Source organism: Pollicipes pollicipes, unplaced genomic scaffold (genome assembly GCF_011947565.3).
Source record: "Pollicipes pollicipes isolate AB1234 unplaced genomic scaffold, Ppol_2.1 Scaffold_2555;HRSCAF=2994_pilon_pilon_pilon, whole genome shotgun sequence".
Lineage (NCBI taxonomy): Eukaryota > Metazoa > Arthropoda > Thecostraca > Pollicipedomorpha > Pollicipedidae > Pollicipes > Pollicipes pollicipes.
Window position 1 is genome coordinate 44,921,130 of NW_023596136.1, and position 19,582 is coordinate 44,940,711.

Here is a 19,582-nt window from a genome sequence, read left to right on the forward strand (position 1 = left end):
AAGCTTAGAGACGTCAACACGCGCCGTAGTGATGCGGGACTGGTTACTAACACGGGCGCGACGGCCAGCTGGGCTAGGAAGCCGCGCCATTACACGGCCTCCTCGGTGCGCCCATCCCCCCTGTGGGGAACTCACCTTGAGGTTGGACGAGCGGCGTGGGTTGAAGTCTCCGATCGAGTTGAATATGCCGTTGACGTAGACGGGCACGGCCGAGCGGTGCACGCCCAGGGCCAGCCGGACCGACTGCACGGTGATGTTCTGCTGGCTGGCGGCGTTGAAGAGGGCGTGGTCTGCCGGCAGCGGTCGCCACGGCAGCCGCCAGCTCAGCGAGAAGTCGGCCGACGTGACGTCATCCGACCAGGGCATGATGCCCAGGCCGGGCAGCGTCTGCCGAAGGAGGGGCGCCAACATCAAGCCAGGGCTGGGGCATGATGACGTCATCCGACCAGGCCATGATGACGTCATCCGACCAGGGCATGATGTCCAGCCCGGGCAGCGTCTGCCGAAGGACGGTCAACAACACCAAGCCAACGCTAGCCATTTCCAGCTGACGACTGCAGCAGATGCAAGGTTCCAAAATATGTCTAGGTATAAGCACCATCCCACTGTGCGTCTCGGCCTCTCATATTGTTCTCTGAATCGCCCTCCCCTTGCTCTCCCGCACCTGTATCTCTTCTTGCTTTGCGGATTGCCCTCTGGCCCAGCCTGGTTCTCTTGCGGCTCGACGGCTCGCCTGGTTCTCCTGCAGCTCGATCCTTCTCCTGGTTCTCCCGCGGCTCGATCCCTCACCTGGTTCTGCTGCGGCTCGATCCCTCACCTGGTTCTGCTGCGGCTCAATCCCTCACCTGGTTCTCTTGCAGTTCGATCCCTCACCTGGTTTTCCTGTAGCTCGACCCCTCGCCTGATTCTCCTGCGGCTCGATCCCTCACCTGGTCCTGCCGCGGCTCGATCCCTCACATGGTTCTCCTGCCGCTCGATCCTGGTTCTCCTGCGGCTCGATCCCTCACCTGATTCTCCTGCGGCTCGATCCCTCACCTGGTCCTCCTGCGGCTCGATCCCTCACCTGGTCCTGCCGCGGCTCGATCCCTCACATGGTCCTCCTGCGGCTCGATCCCTCACCTGATTCTCCTGCGGCTCGATCCCTCACCTGGTCCTGCCGCGGCTCGATACCTCACATGGTTCTGCTGCTGCTCGATCCTGGTTCTCCTGCGGCTCGATAGCTCACCTGGTTCTTCTGCGGCTCGATCCCTCGCTTGATTCTCCTGCGGCTCGATCCCTCACCTGGTTCTCCTGCGGCTCGATACCTCACCTGGTTCTCCTGCGGCTCGATCCCTCACCTGGTTCTCCTGCGGCTCGATACCTCACCTGGTCCTCCTGCGGCTCGATCCCTCACCTGGTTCTCCTGCGGCTCGATACCTCACCTGGTTCTGCCGCGGCTCGATCCCTCACATGGTTCTCCTGCGGCTCGATCCCTTACCTGGTCCTCCTGCGGCTCGATCCCTCACCTGGTTCTCCTGCGGCTCGATACCTCACCTGGTTCTCCTGCGGCTCGATACCTCACCTGGTTCTGCCGCGGCTCGATCCCTCACCTGGTTCTGCCGCGGCTCGATCCCTCACCTGGTTCTCCTGCGGCTCGATACCTCACCTGGTTCTGCCGCGGCTCGATACCTCACCTGGTTCTCCCGCGGCTCGATCCCTCACCTGGTTCTGCCGCGGCTCGATCCCTCACCTGGTTCTCCTGCGGCTCGATCCCTCACCTGGTTCTGCCGCGGCTCGATCCCTCACCTGGTTCTCCTGCGGCTCGATACCTCACCTGGTCCTCCTGTGGCTCGATCCCTCACCTGGTTCTCCTGCGGCTCGATACCTCACCTGGTTCTCCTGCGGCTCGATCCCTCACCTGGTTCTCCTGCGGCTCGATACCTCACCTGGTTCTCCTGCGGCTCGATCCCTCACCTGGTTCTGCCGCGGCTCGATCCCTCACCTGGTTCTCCTGCGGCTCGATCCCTCACCTGGTTCTGCCGCGGCTCGATCCCTCACCTGGTTCTGCCGCGGCTCGATCCCTCACCTGGTTCTGCCGCGGCTCGATCCCTCACCTGGTTCTCCTGCGGCTCGGCCTCCATCAGGCAGACCTCGTCGCCGTACAGCAACGTGACCGTGCCGGGCAGCAGGCTCTGCAGCACGGTGGCGCCCACCGTGTGGTTGCGGCCCAGCCGGTGCGAGAGGCGAGTCATGTCCGCGGACGCCAGCCGCCAGTTGAACCAGGGCGTGTCTGACGACTCGTCCCACGACATGATCTGACGGCGCGCAGGGCAGGTCACGGCTGGCGGCGCGGAGCGTGCGGCATACGTCAACGGTGCGGACGGCGAGTATTCTCTTTGCCGGCATCATGTCACAAGGATGATGTCATCGCAGATTTGAGCATTCATTTACATAAATGTTCGCATTCTAAACGCCGAGTGTTCGTTTCAGCAGAGTGCTGATAGCAGTACATGAAGATCTGGCAGCACCCCAAGCGGAGCCGCGAACTCTGACTGGCTCCGCCCACGCGGCAGCCGGCTGGGACGGCTGACCAGCGTCTGGCGTGAGGTGCCGCCCCGACCGGCCCAAGCGGCCAGACCATGTCACTGACGGATCACGTCACGGTCGCACGTGTCATGTGACACACCGTGCCGGGTCACCGCGTGGCGTGGTTGTCCAGCTGGGCATTGCTCTAGGCACAATATGTGTACATAAGACATCCCGAGTATGTACACAGGTCTTATGTATACAGGTGTACATAAGATATCCCGAGTATGTGCACAGGTTTTATGTACACAACTATACATAAGACATCCCGAGTATGTACACAGGTATTATGTATACAGGTGTACATAAGACATCCCGAGTATGTGCACAGGTTTTATGTACACAACTGTACATAAGACATCCCGAGTATGTACACAGGTCTTATGCACACAGATGTACATAAGACATCCCGAGTATGTGCACAGGTATTTTGTACATGGGTGTACATGAGAGATGCCGAGTATATGCACAGGTATTATGTACACAGGTGTACATAAGACATCGCGAGTATGTACACAGGTCTTTTGTACACAGGTATACATGAGACATCCCGAGTCGCGGTGTCAAAACAGAGCGCGGACTTTCTCCCACAGCCCACTTCGGCGAAATCCATATTACTATTACCGGCACTACGATATATTATAGTCATTTGGGCAGCGGCTTACCTCGCTGATTTGGTCGGCGATCTCCTGCGGACTCTGGTCCTGGATGTGCAGCTGGCAGTCCAGCAGGTCGATCCGGTGGAGCACCTTGGTGGCGTTATGTCGGTCGTGGTCCTTCAGCGCCTTCAGCAGCTCGATTGGCACGATCAGGATGCGGTCCTCCATGCCGACCGTGTAGCGATCCAGCAGATTGCGGACATCCTGCGCCAGCGCCTCCACGTCCACGCTGTTCACCACCGTCTCCAGGTTCCGCAGTATGAAGCCGTCCACGCCATGCTGCAGCCAGTGCTCCAGCACGTGCACAAGCTCCGGGTAGGTGGCCTTCTCCTGCGACTGGGTCAGGTTGGTCGGCACCATCGTCATGTCAGCGCCAGGCGAGTTGTCGAGTAGCGGCACGGGGTCAAGCGCCACCACCACGTGCAGGTCCATGGCGTGAGCGTCCGAAACGAGGTTCAGGAAGTCGCCAGCAGTGCCCAACTTCGGGTCAACCCTGGTGAAGCTGGACACCTTGCCGACGTCCTGCGGAAAGCCCGGCGTCTCGAACATGGACGTCAGCACGATCGTGTTGACCTCCAGGTTCTTGACGTAGTAAAGCCGGCTCTGGATGCCGCGGAGGTCGCCGACGCCGTCGCCGTCCGAGTCCTGGAACGAGCCTGGGAAGATCTCGTACATGGCCTCGCCCTGGTACCACTTGCGGAACGGGTCGCACTTGCGCGGCATGGCCACGATCCAGCCGATGCAGACCGCCAGCACGCCGAGCCAGACGGCCGCGTTGACGCCCAGGCAGAGGTTGCGGATGAGCGGCCAGTTCCAAGACGGGCAGCAATCCTCCGCTTCCTTCTGCATCTCCTCGTAGCTCGGCCTCCGCACAATGACATCGTCCACGCCCTGCGGATGAAGCAGGGTGTCAGCGTCACCCGTGGCTTCGCCGGCCGCCGGCCAGGTGGGTGAGTATCGGATTCGATTCGACTCGTTCCATCACACGGTCACGCAGGCGCGTCGGTGAGCAAGCGAGCTGCTCTGCAATATATCTGTTTCATGAAATGAGCTGCAGCGGTTGTCAAGTTAATTAGCATTGGGTGCCGTCATGAGCTATGACACTTGTCATCGATGTCCATGTTACGCCCTAATGGAATGAAATGGGACATTAGTGCTGTTCAGTATTTGAGCTATTCATTAACATAAGGCGTACATAAGATAACTTGATTCAAACATTTCCGATGAATCAAGCTTTCATCTGAGTTGCGTAAAACATATGCATGAAATTACGCACCGTATCAAGAACAAAAGATGTGCTCCGCACAGCAATTTCGCAAGCTCGCACCAAACAATCCTGAGAACCTTGTCCGTATGGCGTCGTACATGCGAGGCACCACCAGTCCCTAAGGGCCGTCCATAAAATACGCCACGCGTGGAGGGTTGATTGAGGATTTCTGGCGCGTAACCTAGCGCAACAGGGGAGGAGGGTAATATTTCAGACAGCCTCGTGTTACGCGACGTGTTACACTCAAGCGTGTTTGCATTTCATGCTGATTTTTAAAAAAAAAGTACCCAACAACCTTTTTAATTAGCCAACAGTCTCACCGATCGGCCTCGCCCCAGAGTTCGTCCCATTTCTACCTGTAACCACACCATCTGCAAGCAGGCGGAAGGGGTCTTGCCCAGCGTAAGCAAAGCGTAACCAGGAGCAGAGTGCGTCGGGAGTGTTCAGAAATGTGTTACTAATTGTTTTATGCATTAAAATGGTTTTGTTAGTTATTGTTCACGCATATTTAAATGGTTGTTGAGCCCGTTATCCCTATTCCATTTCCACACTGCTTAAATATATCCACCATCTAGTTATGCTTCCGCATGTGCCTCAAGGGCCGTCAGTAAATTACCGCGCAATTTTTGGCCACCTATCGTCGCCAAGATAACGCACTAGTCACGCTGAGCGAGACCCCTTATCTCCATCGTTTACCCTGTAAAAATCTTCATGAAAAGCACAAATCAGCATTATTCATAGCCGCCTCTAAGCTTAACGTTACGCTGCCTAAAACTCACCTTCCCATAGTAACGCTTCGTGTATATGCTTCATGAAAGCAAACCCCGCCCTCCATCAGAAGCGTATTTTTGGACGGCTCCTTACGATAGATGTAGGAAGAGCCGCTGGCTGAGGCGATGCGTTAGCCAACATAACACACGATGTTTTGAATCAAGCAACTTCTTTTTGGCGCTTAGTCGTAATACAGTTGCCAAACAGCGAGCCGCGCTGGAAGTAGAAAGGTTCCTTTCTTACGCGCACACGATGCCCCTTAGTGCCTTTAAAAAACCCTTTTACAGTTACACCTTGCGCCTTTTTGTATGGAAATTTTCATTTTACATTGATATTTTCATTTCACGTTGACATTTTCGTTTTATATCGACAGTTTACATTTAATTGTATGTCCTAACTCAAGCATTAAGAGAGAAACTGGAAAAATAAATCGTTGCATGCAAGGTCCGTGTTCGCACTATTATCTCCCAACCACTCGGTGACCTATCACTTCTGTCTCTAGCAGCTCTATGGCGGCTGGGCGGGCCCAGCCCGGCCAGTGGTGGGTCGCGGCGGTGCACGAGCGGCGCTGGGGAGCACACCTGGATGCTGCCCGGGTGCAGCAGCGCCTGCTGACCCGGCGCCTCCGCCTGCGGGGTGTCCAGAAGGTGCAGGTTCTCCTCGCCCTCGCCCTCCGACGACGTCTCCTTGCTGATGGCAGACACCGGCCGCTCGTCCGCTGAAATCAGGGGAAGCAGCTGACTGCAGCGCCGAGTGACACCCGACACCGAGTGACAATCGACACCGAGCGACACCCGACACCGAGTGACGACCTACACCGAGCAACACCCGACACCGAGTGACGACCGACACCGAGCGACACCCGACACCGAGTGAAGACCGACACCGAGCGACACCCGACACCGAGCGACGACCGACACCGAGCGACACCCGACACCGAGTGACGACCTACACCGAACGACACCCAGCACCGAGTGACGACCGACACCGAGTGACCACCGGCACCGAGTGACGACCGACACCGAGCGACACCAGACGCCGAGTGACGACCTACACCGAAAGACACCCGTCACCGAGCGACAACCGACGCCGAGCAACACCCGACATCGAGTGACGACCGACACTGAGCGACACCCGTCACCGAGTGGCGACCGACACCGAACGACACTCGACACCGAGTGGCGACCGACACCGAGCGACACCAGACACCTAGGGACAATCGACAGCGAGCGGCACGCGATAGCGGGTGTAACCCGACACGGAGCGACAGCGGACACCGAGTGACACCGACACCAAATGGCACGGACACACCCGGACACCGAGTAACAATCGATACTGAGGGACACCTGCGGCACCTGACGCCGAGCGACACCGACACCGAGCGAGACCGACACCGAGTGCTACAAGACACCGAGCGGCACCCGACTTTGAGTGACACTGACACCAAGCGACATCTAACAGTAAAACACACATGTAGCATCGAGGTAGATAGCATAGTTTCACCTCTGACATCGAGGAAGTCTTGGCAAAGAGCTGCGCCTGGCAGCGAGAGACCCATGACACTGAGAGACGCCAGGCATCGATGGACGACAGATACGGAGGACCGTACTCCACCATGCTGAATCTGGCACCGAGCGACACCTGACACCTAAAGACGATAGATACAGAGGAGCGTCCTCCACTGGGCAGACACCGAGCGACACCTGACACCGAGCGACACGGGCACCGAGTGACAAGGATGCCGAGCGACACGGACACCGAACGACACCTGACACCGAGGAGCATTGATGAACACCGAGGACTGAGGGGTTCCTCACGCATGACAGGGACTGACACCAGACTTACTTGACACCGGGGCATCACGAAACGACGGGAGCCTGGGCACGAGACATGCCAGATACCGAGCGACAACTGGAACCAGACAGGTACCTCGACCCCGAAAGCTAGCAGGAGGACACGTGTCATTCCGGAGACCGAGAAACCACGGGCGGAAAATGTTGTTGAATGTCAAAAGACGTCTTGTATCGGTGTAAGTGCGACGACACGACCGTCACCGTGTTCTCCGTGTTTGCAACAAACTTTCAAGTATAACAACCTTAGGAGCAGCATGCAACGATCAAAAACTAGCAAACTTCGCGGAAAAACTTCTGCTTCATGGACAAGGGAGTCATTTTTGTTTTCATTTCATGGACGTCTTGTGCTTTTGGTTAACGAAAGAAACTATTTTGACGCCATATGAGCGCGCGATCCATTACCATATCAAACAAAAGTGTAGCACACAAACACCTTTTACTTTTAAGTTAGTGCATGCTAAAAAATTGACGTGAAGACTCGTACATTTAGTCCCACGAGAAATCAAATCTTCTGCGCACCGAACAGAGTAACATTGACCTAGACGTATCTGGAATTTACGCGATCTGTTCCTGATTTATTAGTTCTCCAGCTTCTGCTGCGTCATTGAGGGTGACGTAAGGCGGCGAGGTCAGGCATCACATATGGTTGAGGCCTTCTCAAAACCAGACGGGCCACTTCGACAACGGCTCCGACTGTAAATATCCAGTTCATTCTGGCTACTGCCTGCTCGTACATTCGATCTGCATAGCATCTCCTGTGTATCCGGTTTCTGGCCACGAGACACTGGCCCCGATAGGTGTCGTCAGCGTCGGCTGCTGAGGGGCCCACTAGCCGGAAGATATGCGACGTTCGGACCGGTTCTGCTGCAATACGCAGGTCATAGTCCGGTCAAGCACCAATCTGAAACCCAACTACGCGCAGGAATCTCTTTTCCCTGCATTTTGTCACGGCTGGTGACACGTGCGCTAAAGCGTCTGCCTTCTAGACCCCGGCGCTGCTTATCATAGTTGTTTTCGGAAACGTCGCAACCCATCAGAATTGTGAAACCACGCACAAACTCCATTTCAATTCACATTTCGGCAATGAGGTGCAACTAACCATCCCATCCCGGATAGGGGGAGCAAAAGTCTCAGGTGGCACATGATTTGCAGCACGATCAAACGTGCGTCTAATTACCCATCCATTCAGTTGAACGGTAGCGATCGAAATGTTTACTGATGATGATAAGTGGCTCGACTCATTCGACGCATTCTGGACTATTACCCGCTATAACGGGTGACGACCGGGAACTGCGGGCAGGGGTGGCGCCTCGGGTTTTGAGGGGGAGGCAATATTTCAAAAGGGGGCCTCATAAGCACCACGGGAAGTCTTCCTGGGCAGTGTGCTATCCTCCAAAAGGGGAAGGGTGCCGAGAGCATGTGCTCCTTTATCAAACTCCTACATGCACCATGCCCAGGTAAACAAATGCTGGCATTAAAACAAAAGCCGAATGGGGCCTCCGAATTATCCAGCAAAGAGTTTCAGTAATTTTAAAACAGGGTCACCTGATGCATAGCGCCTTATCCAGAACGGGATGCTTATGATTAACGATTGGGCCTCCTTATTGCAAAATATTACGCCCCAATTCAGAACGCGGCCATCTGTTGCATGAAAGCGGCTTCCTGTTCCAGAACTGGGACCTATTGAATATAGAGGATGCCTCCTAATCTAGAACAGGGTCTCCTAGGCTATAACGAGGGCCTCACGAGCAACAAACGGGCCGCCTTAACACCACATCGAGCCTTTTGATCTAGATCATAGACTGCCTCATTAATAAAGGTGGCCTCATGCCCCAGAAAATGGGCCTCTTGGTGAAGAAAATACTATAGGTCTTCTGAGATCGATTTAGTATTCTCTAGCTCAGTTACAGGTGTATCCTTGACACAAATTTTTATAATCTGTGGGTACTTGTAATGCCTTGTTTTGAAAAACGGAACTACCCCATTATGGGGATGGGGGTATAGCCCATTGTCCCTTCCCAATAGCCTGTTGTCCCCTCTGCCCCCCCCCCCCCATGCTACGCCGCCCGTGACTGCAGGTACATAAAATTGCACAATATTGCGCGACAGATATAATGCATGCTCGATTACGGGTGAAATTACCAATAATCCAGGCACTTCGATGAATCGATAGCAGCGATGTTTCACTTTAATTTTGTAGGGTGATTGATGACGTGCAATCAAATCGCAAGCCTTTTCCTACATGATAGATTAGAGTGTTTTGCCTTCTTGATGTTCAAAATGTAACACCCATGCGAGCTGTGGTGCTGTCATATGGCCCAACCACTTTCATGCAGAAATCAAATCAGATGCCATTTTCGTACACGATACCAACACAAATTCGCACTGATGCTCGATAGAAACCTCTGGAGCACGTACCAGGTTAATTATTTCCCTAAGAAAAGCATGGCATAAGCAAATTTGCATATATATTTTTCGAGGTTCTAAACCGTACGTTGCTCGGTCGTAGCGTTTCAGTACATTTTCCTTCTTCGTAAAAAATACGGAAGAATAATTGGTCTTGAGTTGTCAGCATTATTCAGTAGGTACTCTCAACATGCTCTGTCACCAATTCGACGCCCGGTTCATTACATGGGAGCTCGCATCATGTGGCAACTGCCGACCGCAGAAATTCGCTCGCCCCCAACCCGCTTCATGTTCATGCGTAATTGTTTCATATTGCAGTAGGCATAGGAGCCCTGGCGTGTCCGGAGTTCATGGTGGTCTGATAAAAAGCTCAGGAGCATTTTACGTTATCTCAACACGCCTCCACACATTAGGTGAGGTGCGTTTCTAGCCTTGAAGCCTGCATAATGCGCTCGTACATCGAGAATGCAATTCACAATATCGATCGGCACTACCGGCTTGGTTTTGTGTGATAATGATAATACAGGAACCGTATCGTCCGTAGGATTAGCTCTAGTCAGGGCCACAGCATGGGAAAAGTAATCAGCTGCTTCGATCAGCAAAAAAATAAAATTGCGAAACGTCTCAACGCAGGCTGTTTGCGTTTTGAGTTTCATAATAAGCGATGCTTGCATTTCTTAGGTTGTTGCTGACGCCCCGTCCAGACGGACATGCGCAATAGCGGCTGAGTTTCTTGGAAATCCCTCCAGAATGCATAAATGCAGCGCGGCCTTTCACGTCTGTCTCCATGATCAGACTAGCGAGGCGTGTGGCTTGTTGGAGAGAGTAGCGCCACGTATAGCGGGTTTAGTGTGACGCGATGGTGCAGCATAACACATAGCATCCACTTCGACTAGACGCACGCTCACCGGTAATGTCCGCTGGGATGTTGCCGAGGACGTCCGGCGCGACCTGCGCTTCGCTGTGCGCTAGATTCAGATCCAGCGCTGGTACCAGCTCCAGACTGTCTGGCAGGCACCCTGAAACGGGATTGGATGTGCTCAGCTGTGTGCTTACAGGCGGTCAAGGTCGGCGCCGTCGTCGGTTCACGCACATATTCTTGGAAGGTCGAAGATACGCACTTGGTGCGCACCAGACCCATGGGGAGTGCTCAGATACCGCTGATCTGGCGTCAGGGTCAACCGAAGCTCGCCTAATTCGAAGTGCACCAATCTGCGCTTATCTCTTTCCAGTCGGCGCTTATACGACACTATTCATCTTTCGGAAAGCTGGAAGGCCTCCGCTCCCTCACCTCCGGGGTTAGCAACCCTGTCTGACGCGGCGCCCTGCTCCCCAAGACAAGTAAGAGGAGCACTCCCGAAACCATAGACCGGTGGGACAAGAGCTCCCATGGAGAAACCCAAATCCACCCGAGGCATGTCCGAGCAACGCCAGACCTATGCCCGTGCACCAACCATCTCTGACACGGACAGCTGAACACGCTTCCCTGACCACGTACCACACACACAGCAACGCGCACCGCCGACCCCTATCGTACAGTCGAAGCCCGGGAGCATGCTGGTCGGATCGACGTGGCGTGCGGCCGTTGCTCTCGTATCTTATCCTAACGACGTCACTACAACTTTTGACGTCAACATAGAGTGCCGGCTGCGCCGGCATTCTATGCTCACGCCGACACTCTATGTTATGCATGTTGCGCTGGTACAGTGACTTCGCGACAGTACGATCTTTTTGTCGTCACGAGCCCATGATATGTCAATTCAATTCTTGGCTTATCCATGCTAACGTCCAGTGATGTCATACTTTAAACCTGATTCCTAAACAATTAAATGGTCCTTATTTTCGTGGACCGCTGCACGTTCCGGCATGATTATCAGTGACTGCTGGTAGCCAATGAGTCAAAGTGGGTGGCATAGCCTTCTCCCAGGTCAGCTCAGTCCATCATACTAGACCACACTGATGTCACAAACGTATTGGGAGAGTAACACCTGTGGGCAGCACACATCACCCACCCACGTGTTAACTGCCCTCGTTTGTTACCTGGTTATTTGAATAAGAGCCCTCTCGACCAGTAATGATCACTTCAGGGTCTATGGGATAAAGGAGACTGGATAGCGGTGGGGATGGACTGCATGCCAGCAATGATCGTTTCAGGGGCTATGGGATAAAGGAGACTGAATAGCGGTGGGGATGGACTGCATACCGGTAATGATCATTTCAGGGGCTATGGGATAAAGGAGACTGAATAGCGGTGGGGATGGACTGCATACCGGTAATGATCATTTCAGGGGCTATGGGATAAAGGAGACTGAATAGCGGTGGGGATGAATTACACACCGGTAGTGATCATTTCAGGGGCTATGGGATAAAGGAGACTGAATAGCGGTGGGGATGAACTACATACCGGTAGTGATCATTTCAGGGGCTATGGGATAAAGGAGACTGGATAACGGTGCGGATAGACTGCACGCGCCTGGGGAGCCAATCGCCGAGCCTTAGACCGCACGGGGACCCATCTGCAAGGCATGCGTTGGGCGACAATAGGATTGAATGAAAATGCCCTCTAGATTTGGCCGCAAAACATGCATCTTCATAATTCAAGAATTTTAAAGCAATTCAATCATAACCCAATTTGTCTTCAACAGAAGCACAACCTAAGATACTTTTGGGGGAAGGGCTTCACTCGGCCTGGCCTATGACCTCAACTGGGATAGACAACGGGCACTCAGGCGGTCGCGCAGTCCACGGATACACACATACCTTCACTGCTGATATTCAGTGGAGGTGGGGGGGGGGGGGGGGGTATCATAATCTGACCAGAAGAAATGAAAGGTGCCAAATACCCAGCACGAGTAATTAATACGTCTACAGCCCCAGTGTACCACACCCCACAGTCCGCGAAAGAAACTAAACAAAACTAATCGCACGCACCCTTCATAAACATTATCTGTTGTAACCTATCTCATCTGGCGACAGGAATGCTAGTTTGAACTCACGATATACTGGTATGCGTATACGTTTATGGAACCCATATTGTAAGACGTTTTTGACACTGTTTATTCAAATGAGGGGAAGTCGTTTATTTGTGTCACATTTGCAGCAGAATGGCTGAACTGGCTTTGTTATATCCAGCTGTTCTTTGCGTAAACCATATTTCCTGAACGAAAATATAATGCATCGAGTTCTTGTCTTTGATCATGAAACCAAGACGAGCTAAATGAATAACAATTCATTTAAGCTGAACCCAACGAATCAACGGTCATTCATTAGTTAAAAAGTTGTCTTATACCTTGATAAAAATCATTGAATTAATAAGTAGGCAGCAATAATATAGTGTGTTGAACGCTACGACACATACAAATCGAAGCCAAAATTGCAAAGCTCCGTACCGCTTGTCTTCGCAGACAATTTAATGTCTGCACAACATATGCTACCGAACATTCCATTATTATGCGGCCGCACTACAGATATGAAAATCATGATTTATGAACTGCCAAATAACGCGTAAACAAGATTGGGGCGAACCAGAATACCGAGCAATAATACAATATTCCCGTGCTGAATTTGCGTTCATCACGATCAATACGCAAATGCATTGGGTCTATAAACATTAAGAACATTGCCTTTAACCCTGTCCGCAGCAGATAAGATTAACAGTTCGAGTGATCATGATAACAATATATGTCCACCTTCGCAGTCCGAACCGCGTAAGTCTCGCATACTGGTATTTCTGAGTTCAAGCATCGAGTTTACCAAGTTCAAGCATCGAGCTCACCAAGTTCAAGCATTGAGCCCACCAAGTTTAGGTATCAGTTCAACATCGAACTCCACCAAATGACTTAGCCTTGCGTTACAACATACTCCAAATGCCGCCAAACACACACCAAGCAGTTTAAACACACATATGCGGTGTTACCACACATACATACAGAAAAGCTTCAACGCGTTGCTCAAACTGAGACATACCCCAGTCAATGACCAAACATCCTCAATATGACGCCGTGGTTCCCCGCTAAAGGAAGCTCACCGTCATTGGGTGCTGTCGTCATGGCCGCCATCTGGCGGGGCCCAGCGAGGCGACGCGCTGAGCACTCCTGCTGTTGAACTGAGCAGCAGCGGGACTAACCAAGCATAGGCCGGTCCAAGGCCGACAGCGTCCCCAGCATGCATTTGGACCATGCGATTATTTGTCTGAGGCGGACACTAGGCACAGTGCGAAGAATGGCAGATGGATCCGTGACATTTGTTGATGTCGAGTGTCTGCTGTCTGCCACCTGCGATCAACTTTATTGGCGATGTCCAGAGAGCGTTACATGCCGCAGGAACTGCACGATAGCGATAATTACACGCTCTATCTCGAATGCTCTGAAGGAAGAAGGTCCGCGGCGTTGTATACGCACAATTGGTCTTACATGCTTTGCGCGGGAGGTGTGGGCCATTGCTGACATCCTAAATGGGTGATACTGTAGTACGTTGAGTGGATGTCAAAATACCATCAAGCTGTGTGTCCACATTCCTGTTACAATCATGGCTAAGAGATTGAAAAGCTTCAAAAGTATATAAATATTATTTGGTGGGGTGAGTTCCGCTCGAAACATATGCGAAGATGGGGCAGTTTGAGTTTTTGGAATAGTCTGGGTCCATTCTGTAGCTCGCTGGCCCAAATGATAGCCAGGGCATGTAACCCCTTATGAGCTGCTAAAGGCTCACACATTTTGCTAATGCTGTCTCAAGAAAAGAAAGTGTGGCAAAACCAAAGTCTGTAATGTCGCGTGTTTAGTGGCAGTAAAGGATATGTCATACAAAAATGCATGCATGCATCGAAATAGAATATTATGCAACGCGCGTTTTATAGTCTCCGTGTTAGAGGCCGATAAAACGATATACGGTTGGGATGACAAAGTCCACCGCTATTCGATGCTTCTTCAACTTTTCGGCTGACCTTGCATGAAGATACTACAATGCCGAAAACACTCAGAGATGGCAAAACTGATAAAACATAAACGGCTACGAAATGTCAGAGACAGCCCCAGGCAGGTGCAACACAGGAATAAAAGAGCAAGTTAATCTGGTCTGATTTAAAACAAGGATTTCAACGCCCAAGCGATTGTAGGAGCACATTTTTCAGTTACGTTAGTTAGTGAAAGAGCTAAACATAGTAAGGGAGTGAAGCAAAACTAAACAAGGGTGTCAACCAAAATTAAACAAGGGTTTCAAATAAAACTGAATAAGAGTGTCAGCCTGATTAATGCTGACGGTCTGTATTAAACACATGTTGCGCCGTGGTGCAACAATAAGTGCACCAGTCGCCGACTAGACTGAGGTGCGTTAACACGCGCTCGAGTGGCCCCTTCGTACGGGTACATACCATTCGTACGGGTGGGGCTGAACTTCTAAGATCCCAGCAACTAAGAGAACTAGAAACACCAAATTCACGGAGCGTATTGGCCTGTATGTGAACTAGCTTATGTCAAAATTTGGGGTTCCTAGGTCATGATTTTTAGGTCAAACGAGGCCAAACTCTACACTGGTGTTTAAAGTGCCCGCAGAACCTAGATATCTGCTCCAAGCAAAAGGCACTGGTGCTCACTTAGGGTCAGTGATCTTTATTGACCTTTCGCAGGTCATAGTCCCAAACTCATGCACGACTACTTTCAGTTTTGCATTTGAATAAGCATCAAAGATCATGCTAGGCAGTATGCTCCTAAAAACCAAATGTTGGCCTGGGTCAAGCATCAAAGATCATGCTAGGCAGTATGCTCCTAAAAACCAAATGTTGGCCTGGGTCATTTTAGGTCGGTGGCCTACCCTGAGCTTCAAAAGACCATAGAAGATGCATGCCGCGGTTCCTGTTATTAATCAATTCAGAATCATGAGCACCAGAAACAGTCCAATAACGCAGTCTCCGGAGTAACAAAACAGGTTGGTTTGACCTTGGTCTGACCTGCATACCTGAGCCTAGGTCAATGGAATGTGTTCATTTGGTTATGAAGTCCAAGAAACTATCTTAGAGGTGCATGGCTTTGCCTAACACTACATTCTCGCATCAGATTAAACGATTCCCTAGAAAATGTCTTTGCTGAATCCATGACCTGACTTTGACCCGCCGTAGGTTAGCGACCTTACAAGGTACATGTTCTTTTTTATATTCCGAACCATCCGCTTTTCATTTTGCGACAGTTGCATCAAATTTGGCGAAGCTACGCGGCGATGTTCGAAAACAATTCTGCAAAAACTTTGGGGGATGTCAAGTTGACCCCTCACCCGCCCACGTGTTAAGCTCAATTTCCGTGTCACTAGACTCTGCCTCGATATGTTTTATTGAACGTTGTGTTGTATAACTGACAAAATATCCTAAAGCTGAAACAGCGTAAAAATCAGAAGCTCCGTAAGCACTGCATACCTATGAACAGGTATGCGGTCAGTATATGTTAGTTTGTTTTGTCCCGTCTACGTTGGGCGTACCAGGTAATGTTTTTCTTTTAAGCTTCAAAAAGTTGGAAGGAGATGTGAAATCATCACGTCCCATATATCACTGATCCTGCTTATAGATAGCTAACCGCAATTTTTTGGTATATATCTCTTTACAAACATGTTTTTTAATCTCTGCAAGAATTTATGGCCGACAATCCATTATAAGCGCTGTGTTGTTAGAAAATAAACAATGAACACTTCGTAAAAAGAACTTTGAAAAGTTTCAGGGATGCTCAAAAATTAATTTGATGAACTGACACACGCACCGAGTGTTTTCTGCGTTCGCGTTTCGATATAAATGCCTCGTAGAGATTTTGAACGTGTGCAAGCAGCCCACACTAACAGCAAACGTGTTCCTGGAGTGTTACTAACAAGGTGCTATGACCCACAGCTGGTGCATGGCATGTCCAGCTCAGCGTAAGGCGCCCCTGGAAAGGCGCTGCAAAAGTAGCCGTACAAAGGGACCCACGCTTCGCACTGTGGTCTCGTTATGGGCAACAATGATTTACATTCATAAGGGAACTTCTCAATACTACTTAAAAATGAAGTTCTAGCCATAATGATTAATAGTTTTTCATCCGTGAGCGGCAGGCATCGCGGATTAAGGCCACCAAGACGTTTGAATTCCCCACAAAGAAGAAACCCTTTCGTTGTTATCCACCCATGGCGACAGGTGTATCACATACTGCAAGTATGCGACATACCTACACCCGTGGTGGAAATCATATCACGTGAGTCCCTAAGGTTTGCCGCGTGAATTAACATAAAATATCAAAGCTTATAAAATGGCATAACATTGCGCGGGTTTACCCAAGAATCTTACTCCGCATCACAGGGACGGTCTCTCATCTATGGCTTAGTTTTAGTTCCCTCATGTTGAAAAGACATTTCTCTAATTTTCCTCGCACGCGAATTGAGAAGTTTTAAGATTTGAGATAGCTACAATTACACCTACCGTAGTTTTCTTCTTGCCTGTTCTCCTGCTTCCTGACTGTTGTTTATTGCGGTATTATGAATTTGGTACTTGTCCATAAACGGCAGTTATATTGCACATCTCAACGAAGATTTTGAGGTGGTCAAAAGTTACATTAGCAGTAGTCAGCAGCTATCCTATATTCTTTCCGACTGTTGTTTCATTATGGCACTATTATGATTACAAAACTTAACCATACAACGGTAGTTACATCATATATCTGTCACTCCCGAAGCGCAATAGCGGTACGTCCCCGTTCCGTGCCTATATACTCAACGACACCGTGATAGACAAGATTATAGCCAGAAACGACGACCACCTGCTGCTAATAAACTGCCACTTTGTTATTCACAGAACTCAAATGGCAAATCAGGTTTTCACCTGGGCAGAGACGCTTGGGCACAATAACCATATGGTCAGCAGTAAATAATACAAATAGGTCAACAGAAATAAATTATCTGATAACAGTAGGCACGGTCATTTCAACACGTCTATTAAAATTAAGTATACGGGCACTCAGGGAAAATACTCTACGACACTTTCCACACAGTCCTCTACGCGTGTTTTCGTGCGTTTCATCGCGGCCAGACGGCACAGGCCGACGATGTCAACGTCACAATGCACATTTTGTGCTGTTCCCTCAGTGCAAACCGCGAAAAGGACTCCACCATAGGTTAACAGCTGAGGCATCGAACTTCTGATCCAGTTTACCCGCATCGGCGGAGGCACAGACTGACCAAGCATAACCAAAATATTCAGCGTTTTAATTATATAATTTACATACAACCATGCATAATTTTAGCCAGCTGAACACCATGAAATCCACGTGATCTCTCGAAAAAGCTGTGCCGCACAACTCAACTAACTGTGCCCTTAACGTTTCGCGATCCCAGCAGGCTAAATATTCATGTCCAGGCACCGAAACTTAGCTTATCAGTTTGGGCTAAGGCATTTTCCAACACCAAAAATCACATGTATTGTACTAAACAGGACAACATGTTAAAAAGCCTCCGTTGCCGCCACTCACCGTTGCTGATAGCGTCGTTGAGTGTGGGTGGTGGCGCCACCTGCGGCTCGGCGTACGCCTGGTCGTAGACGAGGTTGCGGAGGCCGCCACTAGATGGCTGCATCGGCGTCCAGCGCGCAGCACCGCCCGGCAGCAGATCTCGCTGCAGTGCATCCGGGCTCAGGCGCAGAATACACGACATGTCGTTGTCGTTATTGGGGTTGGGCGGCGTGGGCCCGCACGAAAACGACGAGTCGCTGTCATCGTCGATTCTCATGTAGCGCGGATCCATGGCCGCGGAGAGGTCGCTCGGCTGCCCGGCGCCTGCCGCAGGACACATGCATAAGATCCACTGATTCCATAGAACGGATGACATGGGGTATGCGAGCAAACCGATCGCATCATACCAGTCTCTGGCTGAAGCTCTCCCAGTCAATGCGATGTGCTGGATATACTGACTGTCGCGTCTGATAGCGGTGACGATTTATCACAAGCATTGTCTGCGATGCTGGGTAGCGACCATCGTGAATCACGGCTCTCACGAGCGCGACAGGTGCATAATACACATGGGTATTGTTTGCGCGATGATGCATTTTCAGTTTGAGCGGATTTACCTGGCCCGATGTCACACCCGCACTGTCCCCATGCGCTACAGATCCGACTTTAGCGAATGCGTATCGTAGCTTCATGCTGTTTTCAGTAACACGAAACAAAGTCTTTTTAATAAATGGCAAATGACTTGAAAGGACTTCCATACGATCTCCTTCATCTATGAATTTGCTTGCATTATTGCCATTTTGTACATGCCTGCTTAAGTTATTCCATGCATTGTTGCGATCTGACCAAAACACCTGCGGCCTCCTCGTTTACTCCAGGTAGCGACAAGCATCATTCGCCAATCGCGAAAAGGCTTCCAGCACCAGCTGGGACCAGACTGAGGTCTAGCAACTGGCTGGCAGCCATGTTGACAGACCCGCAGGTCAGTGTGTGCTGCGGATCAAGCGGACTCGAGCGCAAGCCACGAATACTTTGCTTTTGTTGGTACCTTCAAGCATTAATGTCAGATATTGTCATCAAGAGCGGCTACGTGGAAAAGGCTGCACGATGCGAGCGACTTGCCGTCCATCAAACCACGTAGCTTAGCACTGTCCAGCCTGTAGCGACGCCAAAAATCGAAGGAGAAGCGGCAAAGTCGTGTCCATAGAAGTACATTTCAGTCAGTTCTTTTACAGTCTTGTCATTAAAACACGAATACTGCTAACAACTGCCCAAAACTGAAAGAGCTGTAGTATTCCCGTTTCAGCTAGTAATTGTCAAAGCGTACCTGCAGTGTTTCTTAGGCAGTCAAAACAACAGAAACGGGATGCTGCTCCAGCGACATGGTCAAAATACGGGGTCTATCTACTCTATTTACCGTACCTGGTAGCATCTGACCTTATTCCAAAGGTCGTTGATCATTAAACTGCTGCACCTATTTAAATCTGAATTAGTCTGGATCGAGAAATAACCAGCTGGAGGGAATTGTCCCAAACTATCCCAGCTTGTTCCTGTTGAGTAGCGCACAGTTCACAGTTACTCCCGTCCATACCAGTTAGGTTATATTGTAGC

General features: G+C 50.9%; 1 protein-coding gene across 1 annotated transcript in view; it reads right to left on the reverse strand.

The window, feature by feature from the left end:
- LOC119109547 (4F2 cell-surface antigen heavy chain) overlaps positions 1 to 19,582 on the reverse strand; it is a 36,364-nt gene that overhangs the window by 2,796 nt on the left and 13,986 nt on the right. Inside the window, exons 2-7 of the mRNA XM_037233212.1 lie at positions 17,996 to 18,298; positions 10,430 to 10,540; positions 5,844 to 5,980; positions 3,231 to 4,115; positions 2,094 to 2,294; positions 136 to 387 (exon numbers count right to left, since the gene is read on the reverse strand). Coding sequence (XP_037089107.1) covers positions 136 to 387; positions 2,094 to 2,294; positions 3,231 to 4,115; positions 5,844 to 5,980; positions 10,430 to 10,540; positions 17,996 to 18,266 — 1,857 coding nt within the window. The 5' untranslated portion in view covers positions 18,267 to 18,298. The remainder of the gene's footprint in view (positions 1 to 135; positions 388 to 2,093; positions 2,295 to 3,230; positions 4,116 to 5,843; positions 5,981 to 10,429; positions 10,541 to 17,995; positions 18,299 to 19,582) is intronic.